The 23635-nt window shown below is 31.2% G+C and overlaps 3 protein-coding genes across 4 annotated transcripts; 2 read left to right on the top strand and 1 right to left on the bottom strand.

Annotated features, from left to right (window-relative positions):
- Window positions 1-7263: 7263 nt before the first annotated feature.
- On the top strand, window positions 7264-12294 carry LOC104093854 (transcription initiation factor TFIID subunit 11-like). Of its 2 annotated transcripts, XM_070187537.1 has the most exons (4): window positions 7264-7463; window positions 9550-9874; window positions 10819-10906; window positions 11863-12294. In XM_070187537.1, the coding sequence occupies exons 2-4, from the start codon at window positions 9558-9560 to the stop codon at window positions 11968-11970; spliced, it is 513 nt and encodes a 170-aa protein (XP_070043638.1). In that variant the 5' UTR covers window positions 7264-7463; window positions 9550-9557; the 3' UTR covers window positions 11971-12294. The 2 variants fall into 2 exon arrangements, with proteins under 2 accessions (XP_070043638.1, XP_070043637.1); XM_070187536.1 differs by lacking the exon at window positions 11863-12294 and having other exon boundaries at window positions 10819-11261.
- Window positions 12295-12849: 555 nt separating this feature from the next.
- On the bottom strand, window positions 12850-17071 carry LOC138900541 (transcription initiation factor TFIID subunit 11-like). Its single transcript, XM_070187538.1, has 4 exons — window positions 16903-17071; window positions 14498-14822; window positions 13469-13556; window positions 12850-12922 (listed from the first exon to the last, which is right to left on the bottom strand). The coding sequence occupies exon 2, from the start codon at window positions 14812-14814 to the stop codon at window positions 14548-14550; it is 267 nt and encodes an 88-aa protein (XP_070043639.1). The 5' UTR covers window positions 14815-14822; window positions 16903-17071; the 3' UTR covers window positions 12850-12922; window positions 13469-13556; window positions 14498-14547.
- Window positions 17072-20664: 3593 nt separating this feature from the next.
- Window positions 20665-21747, top strand: LOC104117857 (F-box protein CPR1-like). Its single transcript, XM_070187053.1, has one exon. It carries the CDS (start codon window positions 20665-20667, stop codon window positions 21745-21747), a length of 1083 nt encoding a protein of 360 aa, XP_070043154.1.
- Window positions 21748-23635: the final 1888 nt, after the last annotated feature.

Genomic DNA, 23635 nt, shown 5'->3' with positions numbered 1-23635 from the left:
TTTTTAAGAGTCGCCACTCGGAATTATTGAATTACGATGTTCCGAGTCACCAATTATTTTAAATCCTAAATCAAGAAAATTTGACTCTGAACTATAGTCTGCAAACACAGAAGACCGGGTAAGAAATTTTGTTAATTCGGGAGAAGGTGTGAGGCACTCCCGAATTCCGTGGTTCTAGCACGGTCGCATTAATAATTATACCTGACTTTACTAATTCAGGACATTTTATGTTCATGGAAATTTATGCATTTTTGCCTTAAACCGCTTTTAATTGCTTGATTATTCGTAATTATGGAATTATCTTGAAACGAGTCACGCGCACATGTACTCATTTTATTTGGTGCATTAAAAATCATATCATGCGTGCGTGTACACAATTAATAATACTTTTATTATTATTAAGATTGTTCAGCCAAAGTCGCGCGAACGCGTACCTTGAATTATTTTGGAAATCATAATTATCTCACGCGAACATGTACATAATTACAATGATTTGATTAATTTAGAGCGTACTTGAAACATACTATTGTGTTCATGAATTATTTCTTAAACTAATTTGAAATTGTTGTAAAGTCAAGAGTTATGAAATGGAATTGTGTAGAAGTATGAAATTTAATTACTAGAATTATTTACAAATTGAATTACTTTACTAAGTTATGAAAAGTCTTTGCAATTATTTATTATGGAGGAAATATGAGCTAGCTTATGAATTTTATTACTATGGGCCATAGTACTTAAACTATTTGACCCAAAGATTCCTAAAGGCTCGATCTTTCTAGTTTTATAGTCAGAAAATTACATGACCCATTCTTCCTTAACATCAAAATTATTTCATGGCACATTAACGTTCGTATGGCCCAATTCCCTTTATACGTTAATGCCTTTTACACCTTGATTCACTCTAACATGGATTTTTTCTTCTCTAAAATTATATTAAACAAATAATGACAGTGAAAGATTCATGTCTTACTAATTAATGGAACTAAATCTTCTGTAAAACTAATCCACCTAAAATAGCTAGAAAATTTAAGAAAACTAACGAGAACTGGAAAACTATTATTGTTTATGGATTAAAAGGAAACAAACATGTTCTTGCTAAAACTTTAAACCAACAAAAGAGGACAAACTAATCTATGCCAACTATGAATAGGAAAAGAAACATGCTCAAATAATCAGTAAGTATGAACCATAAAATTTTACTCAAATACACATTATAATAAAACAATCCAAACTTATATATTAATCAAGGATAAAGTAAAAAATGGACCTCGACACGGCTTCTCGCGGACTCGAATGAAATGAAGAAAGGAAATCTGATCGGAATCTGGCTCGTCGGAGACCTCAACGAAAATGGAGAGACAAAGTCAGAACCTTGCTACGTTTATGAGGGTACTTTAGGCTTGAATTTGGGGTATTTTCGGGTCTTAAACGGGGTGATGAATTGATGATTTTTTCGAAAGAAAGAGGAAGAAAGAATGAGACGACTAGAAATTCCCTTAGCATAGAAGAATATTTGTTTTCTCCATTCCCTCCTCTCTTTCCTCTCCCTTTCTTCTCTCCTCTTTTCTCACATTTTTATCTTCTATTTATAGACAAACTTTTCGAATTTTTTCAGATTTATTTTTGAATAAAAAATTTTCACGTGCAGTCCCCAAATCTACGTTATTTGCATAAACGTATTCTTTATTCTTTAAGTTTTACTTACTCAAAGCTTAATTTCTTATACCAATAGTATTGATATTATTAAAATCATGTAGTACATGACTCGGTATACACGTGTCGAGAAACCAGGCGAGTTTGTTTTTGAGTGCTGGTGACTTAGGTCAGTTCTCCATATTTGATGCAGACAAGTGCATTGCATATAGGAAGGGGTATTTCAACTTTTAGCAGTAGTATTGTCTTGTACGTGGTTAGTTAATCTTGGTAACTACTATCAGTTTGCTCAAAAGTTGCACGACCCAATTCTTGCGGAAGGTAACAAAAACTTGTTGGAATTGCATGACATTTATACAAGGTATAACTGTTAGGGATCCGACTTTTTTGAATATTGGATGACAATGAGAGCGTTGTCATGAGCAGCAGGAGTGTTGCTGGGCTAAGGAGCAGTGGTGAAGCCAAAATTTTTTTTAAGGGTGTTCAAATTTGGAAGAAGTAAAAAAATTCACGATAAAGGGTATTCAATATATATTATATACCTTTAAAATATAATATTTTTTTTACCAATATATACAATATAATTTTCCGACAAAGGATGGTCAATTGACCACCCTTACAAGACTCTAGCTAAAATAAACACAAAGCATTCCTCCTAACACTGATACACCCAGCTCATCGTCTGAAGAAATTTGTAACCCGCTTGTTTTTGGAAAAGGTAAAGAAGAAGAAAGAAAGTAAAAATTTCTATTGATTCCTTGGCCAAAAAGCAGTTTTTGAGAATTTTGGTTATTGGCATGAAATTTGAGATGTTTTTTCTTAAAGTAAGATTCGGATATTAATGTATTCCAAAATTCAGAAACGCACTTGAAATGTAAAAGAGATTTCACGGGTAGCCTACTTATGATATCCATAATTATTTCCTCTTGAATATTGTGAGTTCCCATTCTCATATAAAAACAAAATACTCTCACCTTATTAGATGAAGGCCCAAGAACTGACTGTTGCTCTAGAGGAAAAAATATATTAGGGTTGATAGTTGCGTTGATTTATATTTATAATATAATATAACTTTGTCAAAGAACTCAAGTAGAATCTAGTCCTTGTCGAAATAAAATTTGATACCTAAGACGATCGGATTACTATTTACTTCTTTGTTTTATATCACAATTACACGTTATAGTTTACCTATTTGTCAATGGACAAATAAAGTAGTACTCAATTAAATAAACAATCTTCTATCTATATAGAATAGGAGAAGCAAAAGTACTATATTAAGACAAGTGTCTTAATCACAAAAGGCAAAGTGGCATTGTTAACATAAAATAAACTTTTCCAACTATTTTTTTTTAATTTTAAATTTTGAATTAATTGGTTACACTACTAGAATTAATAAATATAGATATCTTATAATTATCTATAAAAAAATGAAAATCTTCTATCTATATCCTATATAGAATAGGAGAAGCAAAAGCACTACTTTAATACAAGTGTCTTAATCACAAAAAGCCAAGTGGCATTGTTTAGACAAAATAAACTACTTTTCTAATAATTTATTTTTGAATTTTAAATTCTGAACTAATTGGTTACACCATTTGAATTAATAAACGTAGATATCTTATAATCTTCTATCTATATCTATATAGAATAGGAGAAGCAAAAGCACTACATTAAGACAAGTGTCTTAACCACAAAAAGTAAAGTGGCATTGTTAAGACAAATTAAACTACTTTTCTAACTAATTATTTTTTGAATTTTAAATTTTGAATTAATTGGTTGTGTACTTGAATTAATAAATATAGACATCTTATAATTATCTATAAAAAATAAAAATACAAAAAAATTATTCTACTCATTCAAACTGAGGAGTAGTTTCAATTTGGGATTTTAAAATTATTTTACAATAAAATTTTTTTTATAAAAAAACTACCAATTCATATGTCAATTTAACAATATTAAGTAATCTATCTATCTATCTATCTATATTCTATCTATATAGAATTGGAGAAGCAAAAGCGCTATATTAAGATAAGTGTCTTAAACACAAAAAGCCAAGTGACATTGTTAAGACAAAATAAACTACTTTTCTAACTAATTTATTTTTGAATTTTAAATTTTGAATTACTTGGTTACACTTTTTGAATTAATAAATATAGATATCTTATAATCTTCTTTCTATATTCTTCTATCTATATAGAATAGGAGAAGCAAAAGCACTACATTAAGACAAGTGTCTTAACCACAAAAAGCAAAATGGCATTGTTAAGACAAAATAAACTACTTTTCTAACTAATTTGTTTTTAAGTTTTAAATTTTAAATTAATTGGTTACACTACTTGAATTAATAAATATAAATATCTTATAATTATCTATAAAAAATGAAAATACAAAAAATATTCTACTCATTCAAATTGGAATTTTAAAATTATTTTAAAATATAAAAACAAAAATAATAAAAATAAAAAACTACCAATTCAAATTAGAGAGTAATTTCTTCCTAATATAGTAGTAGTAGTGTGTGTGTGTGTGTGTATACATATATGGGAGTAGTTATTATACTAAATTGGTAATTTATTAATAATTCATATGTCAATTTAACAATATTAAGTAATGGATAATACAATTAGATAACCAAGAATATATATATATATATATATATATATATATATATATATATATATATATATATATATAAGACTTATAAAAATAATTAGATTTATTATGAGAAAAGTCATACATATACACATAACTAAAATCATAATAAAAAAATAGTCATAAATGAAGAATACTAAAAAAATAAATAAATCAAATAATATCGTACAAATACATATACTAATTAAATTTCTCATGTACGAAAATTTAGTTAATAAATAGAACTCATAATTTCATAATGAAAAAAACAAATATATAAAGAAATTATTAGGATATTATACATAAGATAATATATTATATATAAAACACATTTTATTAATTATTAAAAATATTAGTATATTTTATATAAAAATAATAAAAGGCTTATCTCTTTATGCTTTTGATGGATTAAAAATTATAATTTAGTAAAAAATGATATTATTTAAATTTTTAGTAAATATAAAATGAGAAAACTAATCAAATTTTATAGTAGAAATGAATGTACAAAAAGAGGTGGATAAAGATAATTTTATAATATTTATATTTTGAATTAATTAATAAACAAAATATAAATAAATAACACTCAAGAAAATTATTGATAAATTTAGATAATTGAAGAATTTTAAACAGTATAACATAAATATAAAAATATATTTTTCTAGAATAAGAAAATATATACGTATGTTCTACTAGAAGAGAAGTAATATCAAAATATTAAGCCAATTGACAAATTAATAAAAAAACACATTACAAAATGTATAGTACTAAGTATTTGCTAATTTAATAAAAAATAAATAAGGAATAAATAATTTATTTGATTACTATAATGCTTTGTATCCTTTGATTTTGTATAGATTTTATTATATTTATGTATACTACATTAAATAATAAAATAGTATAACTATTATTTATTAAAATAATATGATATATTAGATCATAATTTTATAAAAGTAATATTCCGTCAAATTATCCGCGCATTGTGCGGGTTCTAGCACTAGTTGTACTAATTAGAAAAGTTACAGTTATTTGATTTTGTAAGTTTCTTCCTTTTTAGTTTTTTCGTTTCGTGATAAATTAAGAAACACAGTATTGCAGGGGTGTTCTACGGTACTCTAGTGCAACTCCAACAACAAGTAACAAGCATACCCAGTATTATCCCACACCGTGGGGTTTGGGGAGGGTAGTGCGTATGCAACCTTACCCCTACCTTGTGAGGACTCCATTGTACGTTAATGTTTAATTTGCTTGACAATATTTGTTTACATTCTCTTACTATTATTTTGCTGATTTATTTAAACAAAAGATATTCATGTATACATGAGATGTGTATCTCATGTGTATCAATCTATCCCTTATGTATCTCATATATATCCATATATACATAAGATATCGCATAAATTTTTATATTCGATTTCAACTACAAATTTTGACTTCAAACCCTCCAATCTTTCTCAAATTTTGTATATTGTCTCATCAAGTGGTGTTCTACGGTACTCTAGTGCAACTCCAACAACAAGCAACAAGCATACCCAGTATTATCCCACACCGTGGGGTCTGGGGAGGGTTGTGTGTACGCAACCTTACCCCTACCTTGTGAGGACTCCATTTGTAGTGAAACTCCATTGTACGTAAATGTTTAATTTGCTTGACAATATTTGTTTACATTCTCTTACTATTATTTTGCTGATTTATTTAAACCAAAGATATTCATGTATACATGAGATGTGTATCCCATGTGTATCAATCTATCCCTTGTGTATCTCATATATATCCATATATACATAAGATATCGCATAAATTTTTAAATTCGATTTCAACTATAAATTTTGACTTCAAACCCTCTAATCTTTCTCAAATTTTGTATATTGTCTCATCAATATGTTTCAACGAATTTCAGTCATACCCAAAAAAAAAAAAAATTGCCTTGGTTTTTGAATGTTTTATATTATTCGTTATGAATTTTGATTCAAAACTAGTCTAAATAATTTTTAATTTTCCTGAAATTTTGTATATTATCTCATCTATGTGTTTTAATTAAATTCTAATCATACTCATCGGAAAAAAAAATCTTTTTTGTCTTAGTTTTTTGAATATTTGATATCCTCCGTAATGAATTTTGACTCCAATCTGAATCATCTCCAGTTTTCCTCAAATTTTATTTTTTTTAACCTCATTTATGTGTTTTCAATGAATTTAAAATACCTTTTGAAAAAAACTATCTTTTTGCCTAGATCTTTTGACTATTTTATATCATTCATAACGAATTTTGACTCCGGAATAGTCTAAATCACATCTAATTTTTTTCAAATTTTATTTTTTACCTCATTTATTTGTTTTCAATTAATTTTAACCATACTCATTAATTTTTATTTTGCCTAAATTTTTTTGAATGTTTTGTGTCATTCGTAATAAATGTTGACTTCAAGCAAATCTAAGTCACCTCTAATTTTTCTCAAATTTTGTATACTACCTCATATATGTGTTTTCAACGGATTCCGACTATATCCATTGAAAAAATTTCTTTTGCATTGATTTTTTAAATGTTATATATCATTGGTAATTTTTATATGGTTATTTTTAGTAGCATGACTTAATGGTTATTTTTAGTAGCATGACTTAATGGCTAGTTATTGGTAAGTAATGTCTATTTGTAACTTATTCTTGTAGTTTTTTTAATCTCTACAACATCTGGTAACCGCTTTGAGCGATCTCATTTAAGACAACTTTAATTTTTAAAAAGTATTTAAAATATAATTAATTTTGACAAAACTCAAACTTTTTATTCTTTTTCAGACATTTGTATATACTTAAAACGTTAAACTCTACCCCAATCTATTGAACTACATTCAAACTTCATATTTGGCGGTGTACAATTAATTTTGAGACGGTTATACTTTAAAAAATTTATAAATTTCACCAATCAAAATTATTTTAATTTATAAATATGACTTTTTTTTCAACTTTAAATAGAGATCTTAAAATGGCGATTTTGTGCACTTCCCAAACTAAAGACCACGACCCATGAGCTGACCCGAATTCAAACCCACGAACCCAAAGCCCGTTCAATTTCTTCAAAACAGCGGAACCCATCTCATATACTCGCCGACACGGCGCGCCATTCCGAATCATCTTTGCGAGGGTTCAGAATTACGATATTTTGGGTCCCTTTGCTTTCAAAGGTTTTGATTTTCCTTTCTATTTATATATTTAGAAGATTTATACTCATTCTTGATTAGTTTGTGTGCATGTAATATTATAGTAGGATTAATTGAATGGTGAATGCATTTCTCTACCACATTCTTGATTAGTATATGTCTGCTTGAATTGTTAGTGTGACTCTTATGATTGAAATGAGATGCAATTCTTTCCCTTTGTGAATTGTGACCTATAGGATTTACTCAGCCGTGATGTGTGGGTTAGGCGCACATTACAAGTTTGACTCTCCTGCAGACAAAAGCATGTCCTTTAAGTAGAGAAGGATAGGGGGGGGGGGGGGGGATTATCCACTGTTTTTCAAACAAAGCACCACTAAACCTCGGGGATTTCTTAGTTATCGAAAAAAAAAAGAAGAGGATTTCTTTGTATCTACACTCTGTTCAGACATGCTAAGATTCTGTGTTGCAATATTCTTGAATGATGTATGCAAATGTCTTACAGGGAATTTGGAGGTGCCAAACTACCCTAATCAACTAAGGAGTTGTGTAATTCACTTATATAACAATAACAACAACAACAATTATGTCTCAATCCCAAACAAGTTGGATTCATTTGCTAGTTATGCGGTGATTATAATGCAATGATTATTTTTGCGGTGATTAGTGATGAAGGGATAGTAATGTAATGCTTAGTGAAGGAATTGTTATACAGTCAGACCTCTCTATAACAACATCTTTATATAACAACACTTCACTATAAAAGCCAAGTTTTTCCGGAACCAAATTTCATGTTCTGTTATAATATATATATTTTCTATAACAACAATTCGCTATAACATCCAAAAATATCTGGAATAAACGAGGCTGTTATAGAGAGGTTTGACTGTACATGAATTACTTACTTTAAAAGGAAATTTTCGTCTTTAAATAGTCAATTCCCGTGTTGCTCATATACATAATCTTATTCTTAAGTTGGGAGGAGGGTAAAGCGGTAGGGCCATACCCTATGGAGTTTTCAACATATGCGCCAACGAGAGTCGGCCAAAAGCCTAAATTTATATGATTAAGTAGATGAAATTTGGTGAATAGTATAAAATGTTATTTTTAGAATCATGATGATATCTATACTAGCTGCGGTATGGTGGACTGGTAGTGTATATCAAAAACAAATGTTTTCTTTTTGCTTAAGTTTGGTGTAACATGGCTGTCGTAAATGTCTCTGTCCCCGATGCCTTGATTGACTTCATTAGCACATTACACAACCTGTAATATATTCCTTTTGTTTGTAACATTCCCGGCATCATCTTATGCTTTTTGCTGGTTTTATTTATTAATACAAAGTAACTCTTTACCGATCAAAAAAAGAACCATGATGATATCTCAAGACACTCTAGAACTAAAAGGAGATGCTTACAAAGGGTAAAAGATAAAGTGTGAATAATCAAAGGAAAGAAAAGTAAAGAATGATAGCATTCCTCTCTAATCTCTTTATACTATGTGCTAGGTTTTGCATCTTACTCTATTTTTCAAATTTTCTTTCAAGGAAACAACTACAATTATATAATCAAAAACTAACAGGACAAGGGGGCAACTACTTGAAAATAAAGTGTGCAACTACTTTACCTTTTTGGTCTCGCTTGCTATAGTGCAGCGTTTCTTGTTTTTTTTCATGATTAGTTGACTACCTGCTTTTATTTTCTAGTCTCATTCATTTTTTTCTTCATCTAGAAATATAAATGGATGGTGTCGCTTCTAATCCAAAGTGCAACATAGTTCCTTTAACATTGTTGCTTCATCCTTTTGTTTACCTTCCTTTTGAATGCTTTAATCTTTTTTCATGCTTGCAATTGATCATGTGACTTGAGAATATCAGAGCTGTAAGAGTTCAATGCCATTAATTTATCAATCAACCTGGTTTGAGAGTTTCTCAGAACATCTATCATATGAGGTCCAAATCAAACTAGTTCTTATCTTTTTACCATGCTTGCCCCAAAAAAGGTTGCTAACATAATACACCAGTGTTCATGGTTGGAAGTTGGTTTATCTCAATCAAAATGGATGAATGATAAGTGTGGTGTACACTTCACCTGAATCTCACATTCTGGTGCAGTGAATTCCATGAAGCGATCTAAGGATCCTTTTGAAGCTGCTTTTGAGGGGCAGGACGACTCACTCCCTGAATCCCCTATTGGCATTGACGAGAATGAAGGCCAAGACCAAGCTGCAGTTGATGTTCATGTTCATGGAGGTGATGATGCTAATACCGGTTCTCGTGACAACCCTTCAGCATCTAGAGCTGCATCAGTCTCTGTTGGTACTACTGGTCCAATTAGCAAGCCCAAAGAGGAAGATGAGGAGGAAGAGGAAGAAAACATGGATGTGCAGTTAGGAAAATTCTCAGCAAGTAGTGATCCTGACAAAATGTCTAAGATGCAGTAAGTTTGTCAATTTATGTTATCAAATTTCTTGATTCTTTTTTGTTTTTAAGGATTTCAGTCATAGAGAATTGTCAGGATTGTATGGTATTATCTTGTTCCGTGATAGCTTCTGTGGCTGGTTGGAGCTGCCTAATAGTCGCTTTGCATACAAGAAAAGCTCCTTTTCATATCATTTGTTTCCTTCCCTCTCGTCTTTCTCCCCTTCCTTGTTTATTTGTTACTCAAACTATTAATTTAACTCTCTTCAGTATGTTGCGTACCCACAGGATATCTGCTCTATGAAAATTCTCAAAAACTATGTATCTATATCCAGAAGGTTGATGCTTCTATTGAGATCTGTGAACAGATAAGACTATAAGATGCATCTTGCTTGATATAATACAGTTAAATACCAATAGAAAATATTAGTAGGTGTTAAATATTAAATTCACATTTTCAAATTAGCTCTATGCAAAAATTTATCCCCCAAAAGGAAAAAAAAGAGTAGCTCTATGTAAAACTTTATGAGGTGCCTCCTACTATAAAAAAAAAATACTTTTCTCCCAGCAAGTCTCTAAGTCTTTCTTGTATGAGCATTGTTAAGTGAGGGCAAAATGGGAAAGTAACTAATGGGAATAGTACATCGCAGCTTTATATATACCTGTTATGTTAAAGTTTTTCTTTTAAACCTCCTTGTTATGTAAGCTCCAATTAAGATAATATTTCTCTCCTATATTCAGCAGTTTTCGACCTGGTAATAATAATGTCACTATGACACTTCAAGAAAGAAGGTAGATATTTTTTTTGGATAAGATAAGGTAGAAGAAAGGAGGTGGATATTGGCTTCGGAAAACTTGTACGTGGCTTTTTGTTGTCAAACTTTGTTATCTATTTTCCGTTCCTTTCAAATCAGTGAAAGCAAAAAAGGAGACCACATTTTTTTTTAATCATTTCTCTTTCAGGTCCATATTATCCCAATTTACGGAGGAGCAAATGAGTAGATATGAATCTTTTCGGAGATCTGGATTTCAGAAATTGAACATGAAGCGGGTATGTTTTGCCATTCTCCCCCTTTACCATATTTTATTTTCCTCAATTTCAAAGCCTGAATATGTTCTATATTATTGTACACAAAGTACAACAGATGATGTCTTGAGAGTGGTTCTCTCCTCTCCCTTAGCTTGTGCGTGTGTGTTTGTGGCCTTATTCATGTATGTGTTGCCTTATGTTTGCTTGGGCTGGGAAATGGAGTTAGACAAAAAGGAATATACTGAGAAAATGGGCAGAACTTAATTTTTCTATCTAATGTGACTTCATAATCAGTATTGTCCAGTCCTTCCACGGAGCCCTCATAACCAATAAACCACTTCCATTTTCTTTATATTCATCTCTGATACTCGCAAAATATTTCATCTCTTCGACTTGCATAGTTCCTAATATAGTAATTTTCTCCCTCCGTCTCCTACTCTCTATGAGAAGACTTTAATTTGGAAATTGTCTCACATGCAGTCTCATGCTAGTTTGCGTCTGATTTGTGTGAGTTCAGAGGGCCTTTTATCTGATATTTTCCCCTAACATTTAGCCCGTTTAAGCATTAAGTGTTGTCTTTCCGTAAGAATATAATGTCAAAATGACAAATTGTTAAAGATATATGTTGGAGAGAATATCTTTGTTCTCTATGGTCTTGTGGCCCATTGAGATGCTTACTTGTCTAATCTTATACTTTTCCTAGCATGATTTGGTATCATTTGTTTGAGTTGAGATGGCCTCATTACCAGATATTTGACCAATCCCTAACATTTAGCCCATTGAAGCAAAGTGTTTCGTCTTTCATTACAGACGTGATTCTCAGAAAATTGAGAATGAAACCAAATCTCTGTGAATATTATTGGGAAACATGAGGAACTTGTTGAAGCCTCAGGGCGTGAGATGTTTGCTTTTCCAGTTGGATAATTTGATGTTCTTAAGTACTCTCTCGTGAATCTTCTTCTGTGTTGTCAATGCAGTTGCTGACGAGCATCACCGGAAGTGCCAAGATATCTATTCCTATGACAATTGTGGTTTCTGGGATAGCGAAAATATTTGTTGGTGAGCTAATTGAAATAGGTCCATAGACATCTATAACTTCTTATAAGATGCTTACTGAAGCAAAATGTTTCATGATTTGGAAACAACAAGGGGTGTTGTTTCTGGCATGATTTTATTTTCTCCCCTAAACTTTATTTAGTTTCTTTTCTTTGAGCCTAGTGCACAGCTTCAAATATTTGGCCAAACTGCCATTGGTGTCTGATCAATTTGCGACAATCATGATTCAAAGCCTTAGAGCCCATATTGTCATATACTGTCCATGACTAAGCGTGTTGGTGGTTAAAATTTATTTGGAAACTTACCCCTATAAAGTACTAAAGAGTGGCATAAAATGTCTTAGGGATTCATCAAACAATACAATACAATACGATGTATTATTATGAAACGACATGTAACAACCATCCAAACAAGCTGTTAATATAGGCAATGCCAGTTAGTTGCTTGAAAATAGTACGGGCTAACTGGCATTGCCTATATTAACAGCTTGTTTGAATGGTTGTTACATGTCGTTTCATAATAATGCATCGTATTGTATTGTATTGTTTGATGAATCCCTAAGACATTTTATGCCACTCTTTAGTACTTTATAGGGGTAAGTTTCCAAATAAATTTTAACCACCAACACGCTTAGTCATGGACAGTATATGACAATATGGGCTCTAAGGCTTTGAATCATGATTGTCGCAAATTGATCAGACACCAATGACAGAGTTTGACCAAATATTTGAAGTTGTGCACTAGGCTCAAAGAAAAGAAACTAAATAAAGTTTAGGGGAGAAAATAAAATCATGCCAGAAACAACACCCCTTGTTGTTTCCAAATCATGAAACATTTTGCTTCAGTAATCATCTTATAAAAAGTTATAGATGTCTATGGACCTGTTTCAATTAGCTCACCAACAAACATTTTCGCTATCCCAGAAACCACAATTGTCATAGGAATAGATATCTTGGCACTTCCGGTGATGCTCGTCAGCAACTGCATTGACAACACAAAAGAAGATTCACGAGAGAGTACTTAAGAACATCAAATTATCCAACTAGAAAAGCAAACATCTCACGCCCTGAGGCTTCAACAAGTTCCTCATGTTTCCCAATTATATTCACAGAGATTTGGTTTCATTCTCAATTTTCTGATATCACGTCTGTAATGAAAGACGAAACACATTGCTTCAATGGGCTAAATAATAGGGATTGGTCAAATATCTGGTAATGAGGCCATCTCAACTCAAACAAATGATACCAAATCATGCTAGGAAAAGTATGAGATAAGACAAGTAAGCATCTCAATGGGCCACAAGACCATAGAGAACAAAGATATTCTCTCCAACATATATCTTTAACAATTTGTCATGTTCTGACATTATATTTTTACGGAAAGACAACACGCACAAGCTAAGGGAGAGGAGAGAACCACTCTCAAGACATCATCCGTTGTACTTTGTGTACAATAATATAGAACATATTCAGGCTTTGAAATTGAGGAAAATAAAAGATGGTAAAGGGGGAGAATGGCAAAACATACCCGCTTCATGTTGGATTTCTGAAATCCAGATCTCCGAAAAGATTCATATCTACTCATTTGCTCCTCCGTAAATTGGGATAATATGGACCTGAAAGAGAAATGATTAAAAAAAAATGTGGTCTCCTTTTTTGCTTTCACTGATTTGAAAGGAACAGAAAATAGATAACAAAGTTTGACAACAAAAAGCCACGTACAAGTTTTCCGAAGCCAATATCCACCTCCTTTATTCTACCTTACCTTATCCAAAAAAAATATCTACCTTCTTTCTTGAAGTGTCATAGTGACATTATTATTACCAGGTCGAAAACCGCTGAATATAGGAGAGAAAAATTATCTAAATTGGAGCTTACATAACAAGGAGGTTTAGAAGAAAAACTTTAACATAACAGGTATATATATAGCTGCGATGTACTATTCCCATTAGTTACTTTCCCATTTTGCCCTCACTTAACAATGCTCATACAAGTAAGACTTAGAGACTTGCTGGGAGAAAAGTATTTTTTTTGAGTAGGAGGCACCTCATAAAGTTTTACATAGAGCTACTCTTTTTTTTCCTTTTGGGGGATAAATTTTTGCATAGAGCTAATTTGAAAATGTGAATTTAATATTTAACACCTACTAATATTTTCTATTGGTATGTAACTGTATTATATCAAGCAAGATGCATCTTATAGTCTTATCTGTTCATAGATCTCAATAGAAGCATCAACCTTCTGGATATAGATACATAGTTTTTGAGAATTTTCATAGAGCAGATATCCTGTGGGTACGCAACATACTGAAGAGAGTTAAATTAATAGTTTGAGTAACAAATAAACAAGGAAGGGGAGAAAGACGAGAGGGAAGGAAACAAATGATATGAAAAGGAGCTTTTCTTGTATGCAAAGCGACTATTAGGCAGCTCCAACCAGCCACAGAAGCTATCACGGAACAAGATAATACCATACAATCCTGACAATTCTCTATGACTGAAATCCTTAAAAACAAAAAAGAATCAAGAAATTTGATAACATAAATTGACAAACTTACTGCATCTTAGACATTTTGTCAGGATCACTACTTGCTGAGAATTTTCCTAACTACACATCCATGTTTTCTTCCTCTTCCTCCTCATCTTTCTCTTTGGGCTTGCTAATTGGACCAGCAGTACCAACAGAGACTGATGCAGCTCTAGATGCTGAAGGGTTGTCACGAGAACCGGTATTAGCATCATCACCTCCATGAACATGAACATCAACTGCAGCTTGGTCTTGGCCTTCATTCTCGTCAATGCCAACAGGGGATTCAGGGAGTGAGTCATCCTGCCCCTCAAAAGCAGCTTCAAAAGGATCCTTAGATCGCTTCATGGAATTCACTGCACCAGAATGTGAGATTCAGGTGAAGTGTACACCACACTTATCATTCATCCATTTTGATTGAGATAAACCAACTTCCAACCATGAACACTGGTGTATTATGTTAGAAATCTTTTTTGGGGCAAGCATGGTAAAAATATAAGAACTAGTTTGATTTGGACCTCATATGATATAGAGTTCTGCGAAACTCTCAAACCAGGTTGATTGATAAATTAATGGCATTGAACTCTTACAGCTCTGATATTCTCAAGTCACATGATCAATTGCAAGCATGAAAAAAGATTAAAGCATTCAAAAGGAAGGTAAACAAAAGGATGAAGCAACAATGTTAAAGGAACTATGTTGCACTTTGGATTAGAAGCGACACCATCCATTTATATTTCTAGATGAAGAAAAAAATGAATGAGACTAGAAAATAAAAGCAGGTAGTCAACTAATCATGAAAAAAAATAAGAAACGCTGCACTATAGCAAGCGAGACCAAAAAGGTAAAGTAGTTGCACACTTTATTTTCAAGTAGTTGCCCGCTTGCCCTGTTAGTTTTTGATTATATAATTGTAGTTGTTTCCTTGAAAGAAAATTTGAAAAATAGAGTAAGATGCAAAACCTAGCACATAGTATAAAGAGATTATAGAGGAATGCTATCATTCTTTCCTTTGATTATTCACACTTTATCTTTTACCCTTTGTAAGCATCTCCTTTTAGTTCTAGAGTATCTTGAGATATCATCATGGTTCTTTTTTTGATCGGTAAAGAGTTACTTTGTATTAATAAATAAAACCAGCAAAAAGCATAAGATGATGCCGGGAATGTTACAAACAAAAGGAATATATTACAGGTTGTGTAATGTGCTAATGAAGTCAATCAAGGCATCGGGGACAGAGACATTTACGAAAGCCATGTTACACCAAACTTAAGCAAAAAGAAAATATTTGTTTTTGATATACACTACCAGTCCACCATACCGCAGCTAGTATAGATATCATCATGATTCTAAAAATAACATTTTATACTATTCACCAAATTTCATCTACTTAATCATATAAATTTAGGCTTTTGGCCGACTCTCGTTGGCGCATATGTTGAAAACTCCATAGGGTATGGCCCTACCGCTTTACCCTCCTCCCAACTTAAGAATAAGATTATGTATATGAGCAACACGGGAATTAACTATTTAAAGACGAAAATTTCCTTTTAAAGTAAGTAATTCATGTACAGTCAAACCTCTCTATAACAGCCTCATTTGTTTCAGATATTTTTGGATGTTATAGCGAATTGTTGTTATAGAAAATATATATATTATAACAGAACATGAAATTTGGTTCCGGAAAAACTTGGCTTTTATAGTGAAGTGTTGTTATATAAAGATGTTGTTATAGAGAGGTCTGACTGTATAACAATTCCTTCACTAAGCATTACATTACTATCCCTTCATCACTAATCACCGCAAAAATAATCATTGCATTATAATCACCGCATAACTAGCAAATGAATCCAACTTGTTTGGGATTGAGACATAATTGTTGTTGTTGTTATTGTTATATAAGTGAATTACACAACTCCTTAGTTGATTAGGGTAGTTTGGCACCTCCAAATTCCCTGTAAGACATTTGCATACATCATTCAAGAATATTGCAACACAGAATCTTAGCATGTCTGAACAGAGTGTAGATACAAAGAAATCCTCTTCTTCTTTTTTCCGATAACTAAAAAATCCCCGAGGTTTAGTGGTGCTTTGTTTGAAAAACAGTGGATAATCCCCCCCCCCCCCTCCCCCTATCCTTCTCTACTTAAAGGACATGCTTTTGTCTGCAGGAGAGTCAAACTTGTAATGTGCGCCTAACCCACACATCACGGCTGAGTAAATCCTATAGGTCACAATTCACAAAGGGAAAGAATTGCATCTCATTTCAATCATAAGAGTCACACTAACAATTCAAGCAGACATATACTAATCAAGAATGTGGTAGAGAAATGCATTCACCATTCAATTAATCCTACTATAATATTACATGCACACAAACTAATCAAGAATGAGTATAAATCTTCTAAATATATAAATAGAAAGGAAAATCAAAACCTTTGAAAGCAAAGGGACCCAAAATATCGTAATTCTGAATCCTCGCAAAGATGATTCGGAAGGGCGCGCCGTGCCGGCGAGTATATGAGATGGGTTCCGCTGTTTTGAAGAAATTGAACGGGCTTTGGGTTCGTGGGTTTGAATTCGGGTCAGCTCATGGGTCGTGGACTTTAGTTTGGGAAGTGCACAAAATCGCCATTTTAAGATCTCTATTTAAAGTTGGAAAAAAAGTCAGATTTATAAATTAAAATAATTTTGATTGGTGAAATTTATAAAATTTTTAAAGTTTAACCGTCTCAAAATCAATTGTACACCGCCAAATATGAAGTTTGAATGTAGTTCAATAGATTGTGGTAGAGTTTAACGTTTTAAGTATACACAAATATCGAAAAAAGAATAAAAAGTTTGAATGTATATATGGATATATATGAGATACACAAGGAATAGATTGATACACATGGGATACACATCTCATGTATACACGAATATCTTTGGTTTAAATAAATCAGTAAAATAATAGTAAGAGAATGTAAACAAATATTGTCAAGCAAATTAAACATTTTACGTAAAATGGAGTTGCACTACAATGGAGTCCTCACAAGGTAGGGGTAAGGTTGCGTACGCACTATCCACCCCACCCTACGGTGTGGGATAATACTGGGTATGCTTGTTGCTTGTTGTTGGAGTTGCACTAGAGTACCGTAGAACACCACTTGATGAGACAATATACAAAATTTGAGAAAGATTGGAGGGTTCGAAGTCAAAATTCGTAGTTGAAATCGAATTTAAAAATTTATGCAATATCTTATGTATATATGGATATATATAAGATACACAAGAGATAGATTGATACATATGGGATACACATCTCATGTATACATGAATATCTTTGGTTTAAATAAATCAGCAAAATAATAGTAAGAGAATGTAAACAAATATTGTCAAGCAAATTAAACATTAACGTACAATGGAGTCTTCACAAGGTAGGGGTAAGGTTGCGTATGCACTACCCTCCCCAAACCCCACGGTGTGAGATAATACTGGGTATGCTTGTTGCTTGTTGTTGGAGTTGCACTAGAGTACCGTAGAACACCCTTGCAATACTGTGTTTCTTAATTTATCATGAAACGAAAAAACTAAAAAGGAAAAAACTTACAAAATCAAACAACTGTAACTTTTCTAATTAGTACAACTAGTGTTAGAACCCGCACAATGCGCGAATAATTTGATAGAATATTAATTTTATAAAATTATGATCTAATATATCATATTATTTTAATAAATAATAGTTATACTATTTTATTATTTAATGTAGTATACATAAATATAATAAAATCTATACAAAATCAAAGGATACAAAGCATTATAGTAATCAAATAAATTATTTATTCCTTATTTATTTTTTATTAAATTAGCAAATACTTAGTGCTATACATTTAGTAATGTATTTTTTATTAATTTGTCAATTGGCTTAATATTTTGACATTACTTCTCTTCTAGTAGAACATACGTATATATTTTCTTATTCCAGAAAAATATATTTTTATATTTATGTTATACTGTTTAAAATTCTTCAATTGTCTAAATTTATCAATAATTTTCTTGAGTGTTATTTATTTATATTTTATTTATTAATTAATTCAAAATACAAATATTATAAAATTATCTTTATCCACCTATTTTTGTACATTCATTTCTACTATAAAATTTGATTAGTTTTCTCATTTTATATTTACTGAAAATTTAAATAATATCAATCTTTTACTAAATTATAATTTTTAATTCATCAAAAGTATAAAGATATAAGCCTTTTATTATTTTTATAAAAAATGTACTAATATTTTTAATAATTAGTAAAATGTATTTTATATATAATATATTATCTTATGTATAATATCCTAATAGTTTCTTTATATATTTGTTTTTTTCATTATGAAATTATGAGTTCTATTTATTAACTAAATTTTCCTACATGAGAAATTTAATTAGTATATGTATTTGTACGATATTATTTGATTTTTTTTTTTTTTTAGTATTCTTCATTTATGACTATTTGTTTATTATGATTTTAGTTATGTGTATATGTACGACTATATATATATATATATATATATATGTTTCTTGGTTATCTAATTGTATTATCCATTACTTAATATTGTTAAACTGACATATGAATTATTAATAAATTACCAATTTAGTATAATAACTACTCCCATATATGTATACACACACACACTACTACTACTACTACTACTATATTAGGAAGAAATTACTCTATAATTTGAATTGGTAGTTTTTTATTTTATTTTTTTTTATTTTTTATTGTAAAATAATTTTAAAATTCCAATTTGAATGAGTAGAATATTTTTTGTATTTTCGTTTTTTATAGATAATTATAAGATATTTATATTTATTAATTCAAGTAGTGTAACCAATTAATTTCAAATTTAAAACTCAAAAATAAATTAGTTAGAAAAGTAGTTTATTTTGTCTTAACAATGCCATTTGACTTTTTGTGGTTAAGACACTTGTCTTAATGTAGTGCTTTTGCTTCTCCTATTCTATATAGATAGAAGAATATAGATAGAAGATTATAAGATATCTATATTTATTAATTCAAAAAGTGTAACCAAGTAATTCAAAATTTAAAATTCAAAAATAAATTAGTTAGAAAAGTAGTTTATTTTGTCTTAACAATGCCACTTGGCTTTTTGTGGTTAAGACACTTATCTTAATATAGTGCTTTTGCTTCTCCAATTCTATATAGATAGAATATAGATAGATAGATAGATTACTTAATATTGTTAAATTGACATATGAATTGATAGTTGTTTTTTTAAAAAACTTTTTATTGTAAAATAATTTTAAAACTCCAAATTGAAACTACTCCCCAGTTTGAATGAGTAGAATAATTTTTTTGTATTTTTATTTTTTTATAGATAATTATAAGATGTCTATATTTATTAATTCAAGTACACAACCAATTAATTTAAAATTTAAAATTCAAAAAATAATTAGTTAGAAAAGTAGTTTAATTTGTCTTAACAATGTCACTTTGCTTTTTGTGGTTAAGACACTTATCTTAATGTAGTGCTTTTGCTTTTCCTATTCTATATAGATATAGATAGAAGATTATAAGGTATCTACGTTTATTAATTCAAATGGTGTAACCAATTAGTTCAGAATTTAAAATTCAAAAATAAATTATTAGAAAAGTAATTTATTTTGTCTAAACAATGCCACTTGGCTTTTTGTGGTTAAAGTAGTGCTTTTGCTTCTCCTATTCTATATAGATATAGATAGAAGATTTTCATAAGATATCTATATTTATTAATTCTAGTAGTGTAACCAATTAATTCAAAATTTAAAATTTAAAAAAAATAGTTGGAAAAGTTTATTTTATGTTAACAATGCCACTTTGCCTTTTGTGGTTAAAACACTTGTCTTAATATAGTGCTTTTGCTTCTCCTATTCTATAGAGATAGAAGATTGTTTATTTAATTGAGTACTACTTTATTTGTCCATTGACAAATAGGTAAACTATAACGTGTAATTGTGATATAAAACAAAGAAGTAAATAGTAATCCGATCGTCTTAGGTATCAAATTTTACTTCGACAAGGACTAGATTCTACTTGAGTTCTTTGACAAAGTTATATTATACTATAAATATAAATCAACGCAACTATTAACCCTAATTTCTTTTTTCTTCTTGGGCCTTCATCTAATAAGGTGAGTGTATATATATATTTTTTATATGAGAATGGGAACTCACAATATTCAAGAGGAAATAATTATGGACATTATAAGTAGGCTACCCGTGAAATCTCTTCTACGTTTCAAGTGCGTTTCTGAATTTTGGAATACATTAATATCTGAACCTTACTTTGAGAAAAAACATCTCAAATTTCATGCCAATAACCAAAATTCTCAAAAACTGCTTTTTGGCCAAGGAATCAATAGAAATTTTTACTTCCTTTCTTCTTCTTTATCCCCAGTTCATATTGTTAAGGATATACAGAGACTTGATTCACCTACACAATTGGCAATTTTTAAAATCCACTGTTGTTGCGATGGCTTGTTTTTCATGGAGATTTGGCCGGGTAAACCTTATAGATTCTTGCTATGGAACCCTTCCACTAGAGAATCAATAATAATTCCCCATTTAGAATTTTCAGACGAGGAATTATATGCTTACGGATTGGGATATGACTCTACTACTGATGACTATAAAGTCGTTAAGATTGACATTAATGACCAAGTTGATGAAATTCTTGCGCTGAAAAGTGGTTCCTGGAAAAGAATTCATGAAACATCAGGTAGGGTGGATTATTATAGGAGATGTGAAGGGGAATGTTTGGCACTTGTACATGGAGCATTTCATTGGTACGGATATTCCGGAGGGCGAGTTGTGAATTCATTGAATATTTCGAGTGAAAAATACGGAATAATACCTTTTCCAGAAACAAGCGGGTTACAAATTTCTTCAGACGATGAGCTGGGTGTATCAGTGTTAGGAGGAATGCTTTGTGTTTATTTTAGCAACGAGATAACTTTTAATTTATGGGCAATGAAAACTTATGGCGTCAAAAAATCGTGGACCAACTTGTTCACTATACCAACTAACGGACAACATCCTACCCCGATGTATAGGTTTTCAAATGGTGAAGTGCTACTTAACGACATGAAATATTCGGGAAGAGATGTATACAGGATATCCGATGGATCATTTGGATTAAGCAATCGAATATGGCCTTTGAATTCTGATGATGATATTGATGGAGTTATGACATATATTGGTATTGTTTATACAGAAAGTTTGATTAATCCAACATTGGGTCACTAAATTGTGTGCTGACCATCTAAATACTGTAAGTATGGCTCTCTCATTACTTAGTATTACTATTACTATTTGCTTGTTTATGTAAGATCGTGGTACTTTTTTAAATATTAATTTCATTTATTGTTTGAGAATTTTTGGCTCCAAAATTGATTAATCCAAGTATGGTTCGTTTGCTTATTGATCCTCTCAGACAAGTGACCGGAGCCATGATAAATCTTGGTTTGCAGCAGGATAGTCCTTAGTTTTTTAATTTGAGAATGTACTTCTTAAGATTCTACTAGACAACAAAGAACACTAGACCAGTCTTGGTTATATCATTATTTTTTTACTGCATTCCTTAACACCAAAGTCCAGCACTTGGTTACTGTAACTGGGGTGATTTTCTTTTGCCCGATGTTCATCTCCATGTGGTAGTCAAGCTCAGCACTCAACTCAGTCTTCCCAACACTTAGCCAAAATTTAGTACCTTTGGCCTTAGATTATTTCACGCAACGTTTCACTCCGTTTTGTTGTAAGAACAGTATAGGCAACGCTTGTAAAGTAAAGGCAACAAAATATAAAGAAAATAAGGCAACAATATAGAGGAAACTATTTTCCCAACTTTGTATTTAACTTGAGCATATAAAAAACTCAAAGTACAATGTTACAAAAGATTGCTCTTTTTAAACTTGGTACTCAAAGAGTACTACTCTTAGCCTTAATTCGTTTTCCCACTAGCCATTCCACCGCTCATCGAGCCATAAATTTCATTGTAGGGTCATTACCGGACATATGAGTCCAATTGTACAAGTTACAACTGAAGCTACCGAGCTTAAGCTGCGGTCTAACAATGGCCTCAAGTCCTCCAGACTGGCCCATCACTAAAACACATAATACACATCTCGAACCTCGTTCATAGAATCACAAACCGGCGATACACAGTTGATATCGAGCGCTCATGTGCGCATACAAATACGTGAAAGGAATTCAAAGAGTTATGTCTCAAGCTGAATCAATCCTGCATGATAAGGAAAGAAAGATGACAAGTATATATCCTAAATGCCATGTAGCCTCTCGAAGATAAGTATGGACATCATCAAAACGATCCGCAAGACTCTACTAGACACTTGCTCATGACTTGTAGAACCTATGAACCTAGAGCTCTGATACCACCTGTTACGACCCAAAATCTAACCAGTCGTGATGGCACCTAACCCAACCCGCTAGGTAAGCCAACTTTCAACTGCCCAATTCCAATAATAATTTTTTTAAAGCAATTTAAGTAAATAAAGATCTTAATCTTATACATTCCCCAAAAACTGGTAGTACAAATCATGAGCTTCTAATAATAGAATTTACAAAACTGATATGAAATAATACATCACCTGTTCGAAATGTACATGAACAGATTGTTATAAATCTAAGGTTACTATGAACAAGAGGCAGCTACAACCCGAAATGCAGGTACATCTTCAAATCCGGCAACCATCGAGCACAACAACAACAACAGCCAACATCTGCATGCAATATGCAGAAGTGTAGTATCAGTACAACCGACCCCATATACTGAGTAAGTAACAAACCTAGCCTTAGTTTGAAAGTAGTGACGAACTTTTACCAAGGTCGGGTCCACCACTAAATACCAACAACAGTTCATAATAACGTAAAGCAAATAATACAAGAAGTAACTCAGAGATAAGGTGCTCAGTAAAATCATGATTTTCGAAAATAGTTCTTCCTTTCAAGTACATCAGTGAAAACCCAAATCGTTTACCGAAGTTACCAAAAATATTAATAAGTTTGAAAATAATAATTTTCTCAAAATCCTTTTAATAATGAATGAGATGTTTCATTTTTCTTTCCAGATAACCCGTGTAAAATAAATGCATCACTGTGCCCATCTGTCAACATA

The sequence above is a fragment of the Nicotiana tomentosiformis genome, chromosome 10, assembly GCF_000390325.3.
Source record: "Nicotiana tomentosiformis chromosome 10, ASM39032v3, whole genome shotgun sequence".
Lineage (NCBI taxonomy): Eukaryota > Viridiplantae > Streptophyta > Magnoliopsida > Solanales > Solanaceae > Nicotiana > Nicotiana tomentosiformis.
This window is presented reverse-complemented; position numbering and strand designations above follow the sequence as displayed.

Bases quoted from the DNA above. Each gene is read 5' to 3' on its own strand.
- LOC104093854 (XM_070187536.1), top strand. From the start codon at position 9,558: ATGAAGCGATCTAAGGATCCTTTTGAAGCTGCTTTTGAGGGGCAGGAC. The intron at 9,875-10,818 runs GTAAGTTTGTCA...TTTCTCTTTCAG, and splicing joins GACAAAATGTCTAAGATGCA to GTCCATATTATCCCAATTTA.
- LOC138900541 (XM_070187538.1), bottom strand. From the start codon at position 14,814: ATGAAGCGATCTAAGGATCCTTTTGAAGCTGCTTTTGAGGGGCAGGAT.
- LOC104117857 (XM_070187053.1), top strand. From the start codon at position 20,665: ATGGGAACTCACAATATTCAAGAGGAAATAATTATGGACATTATAAGT.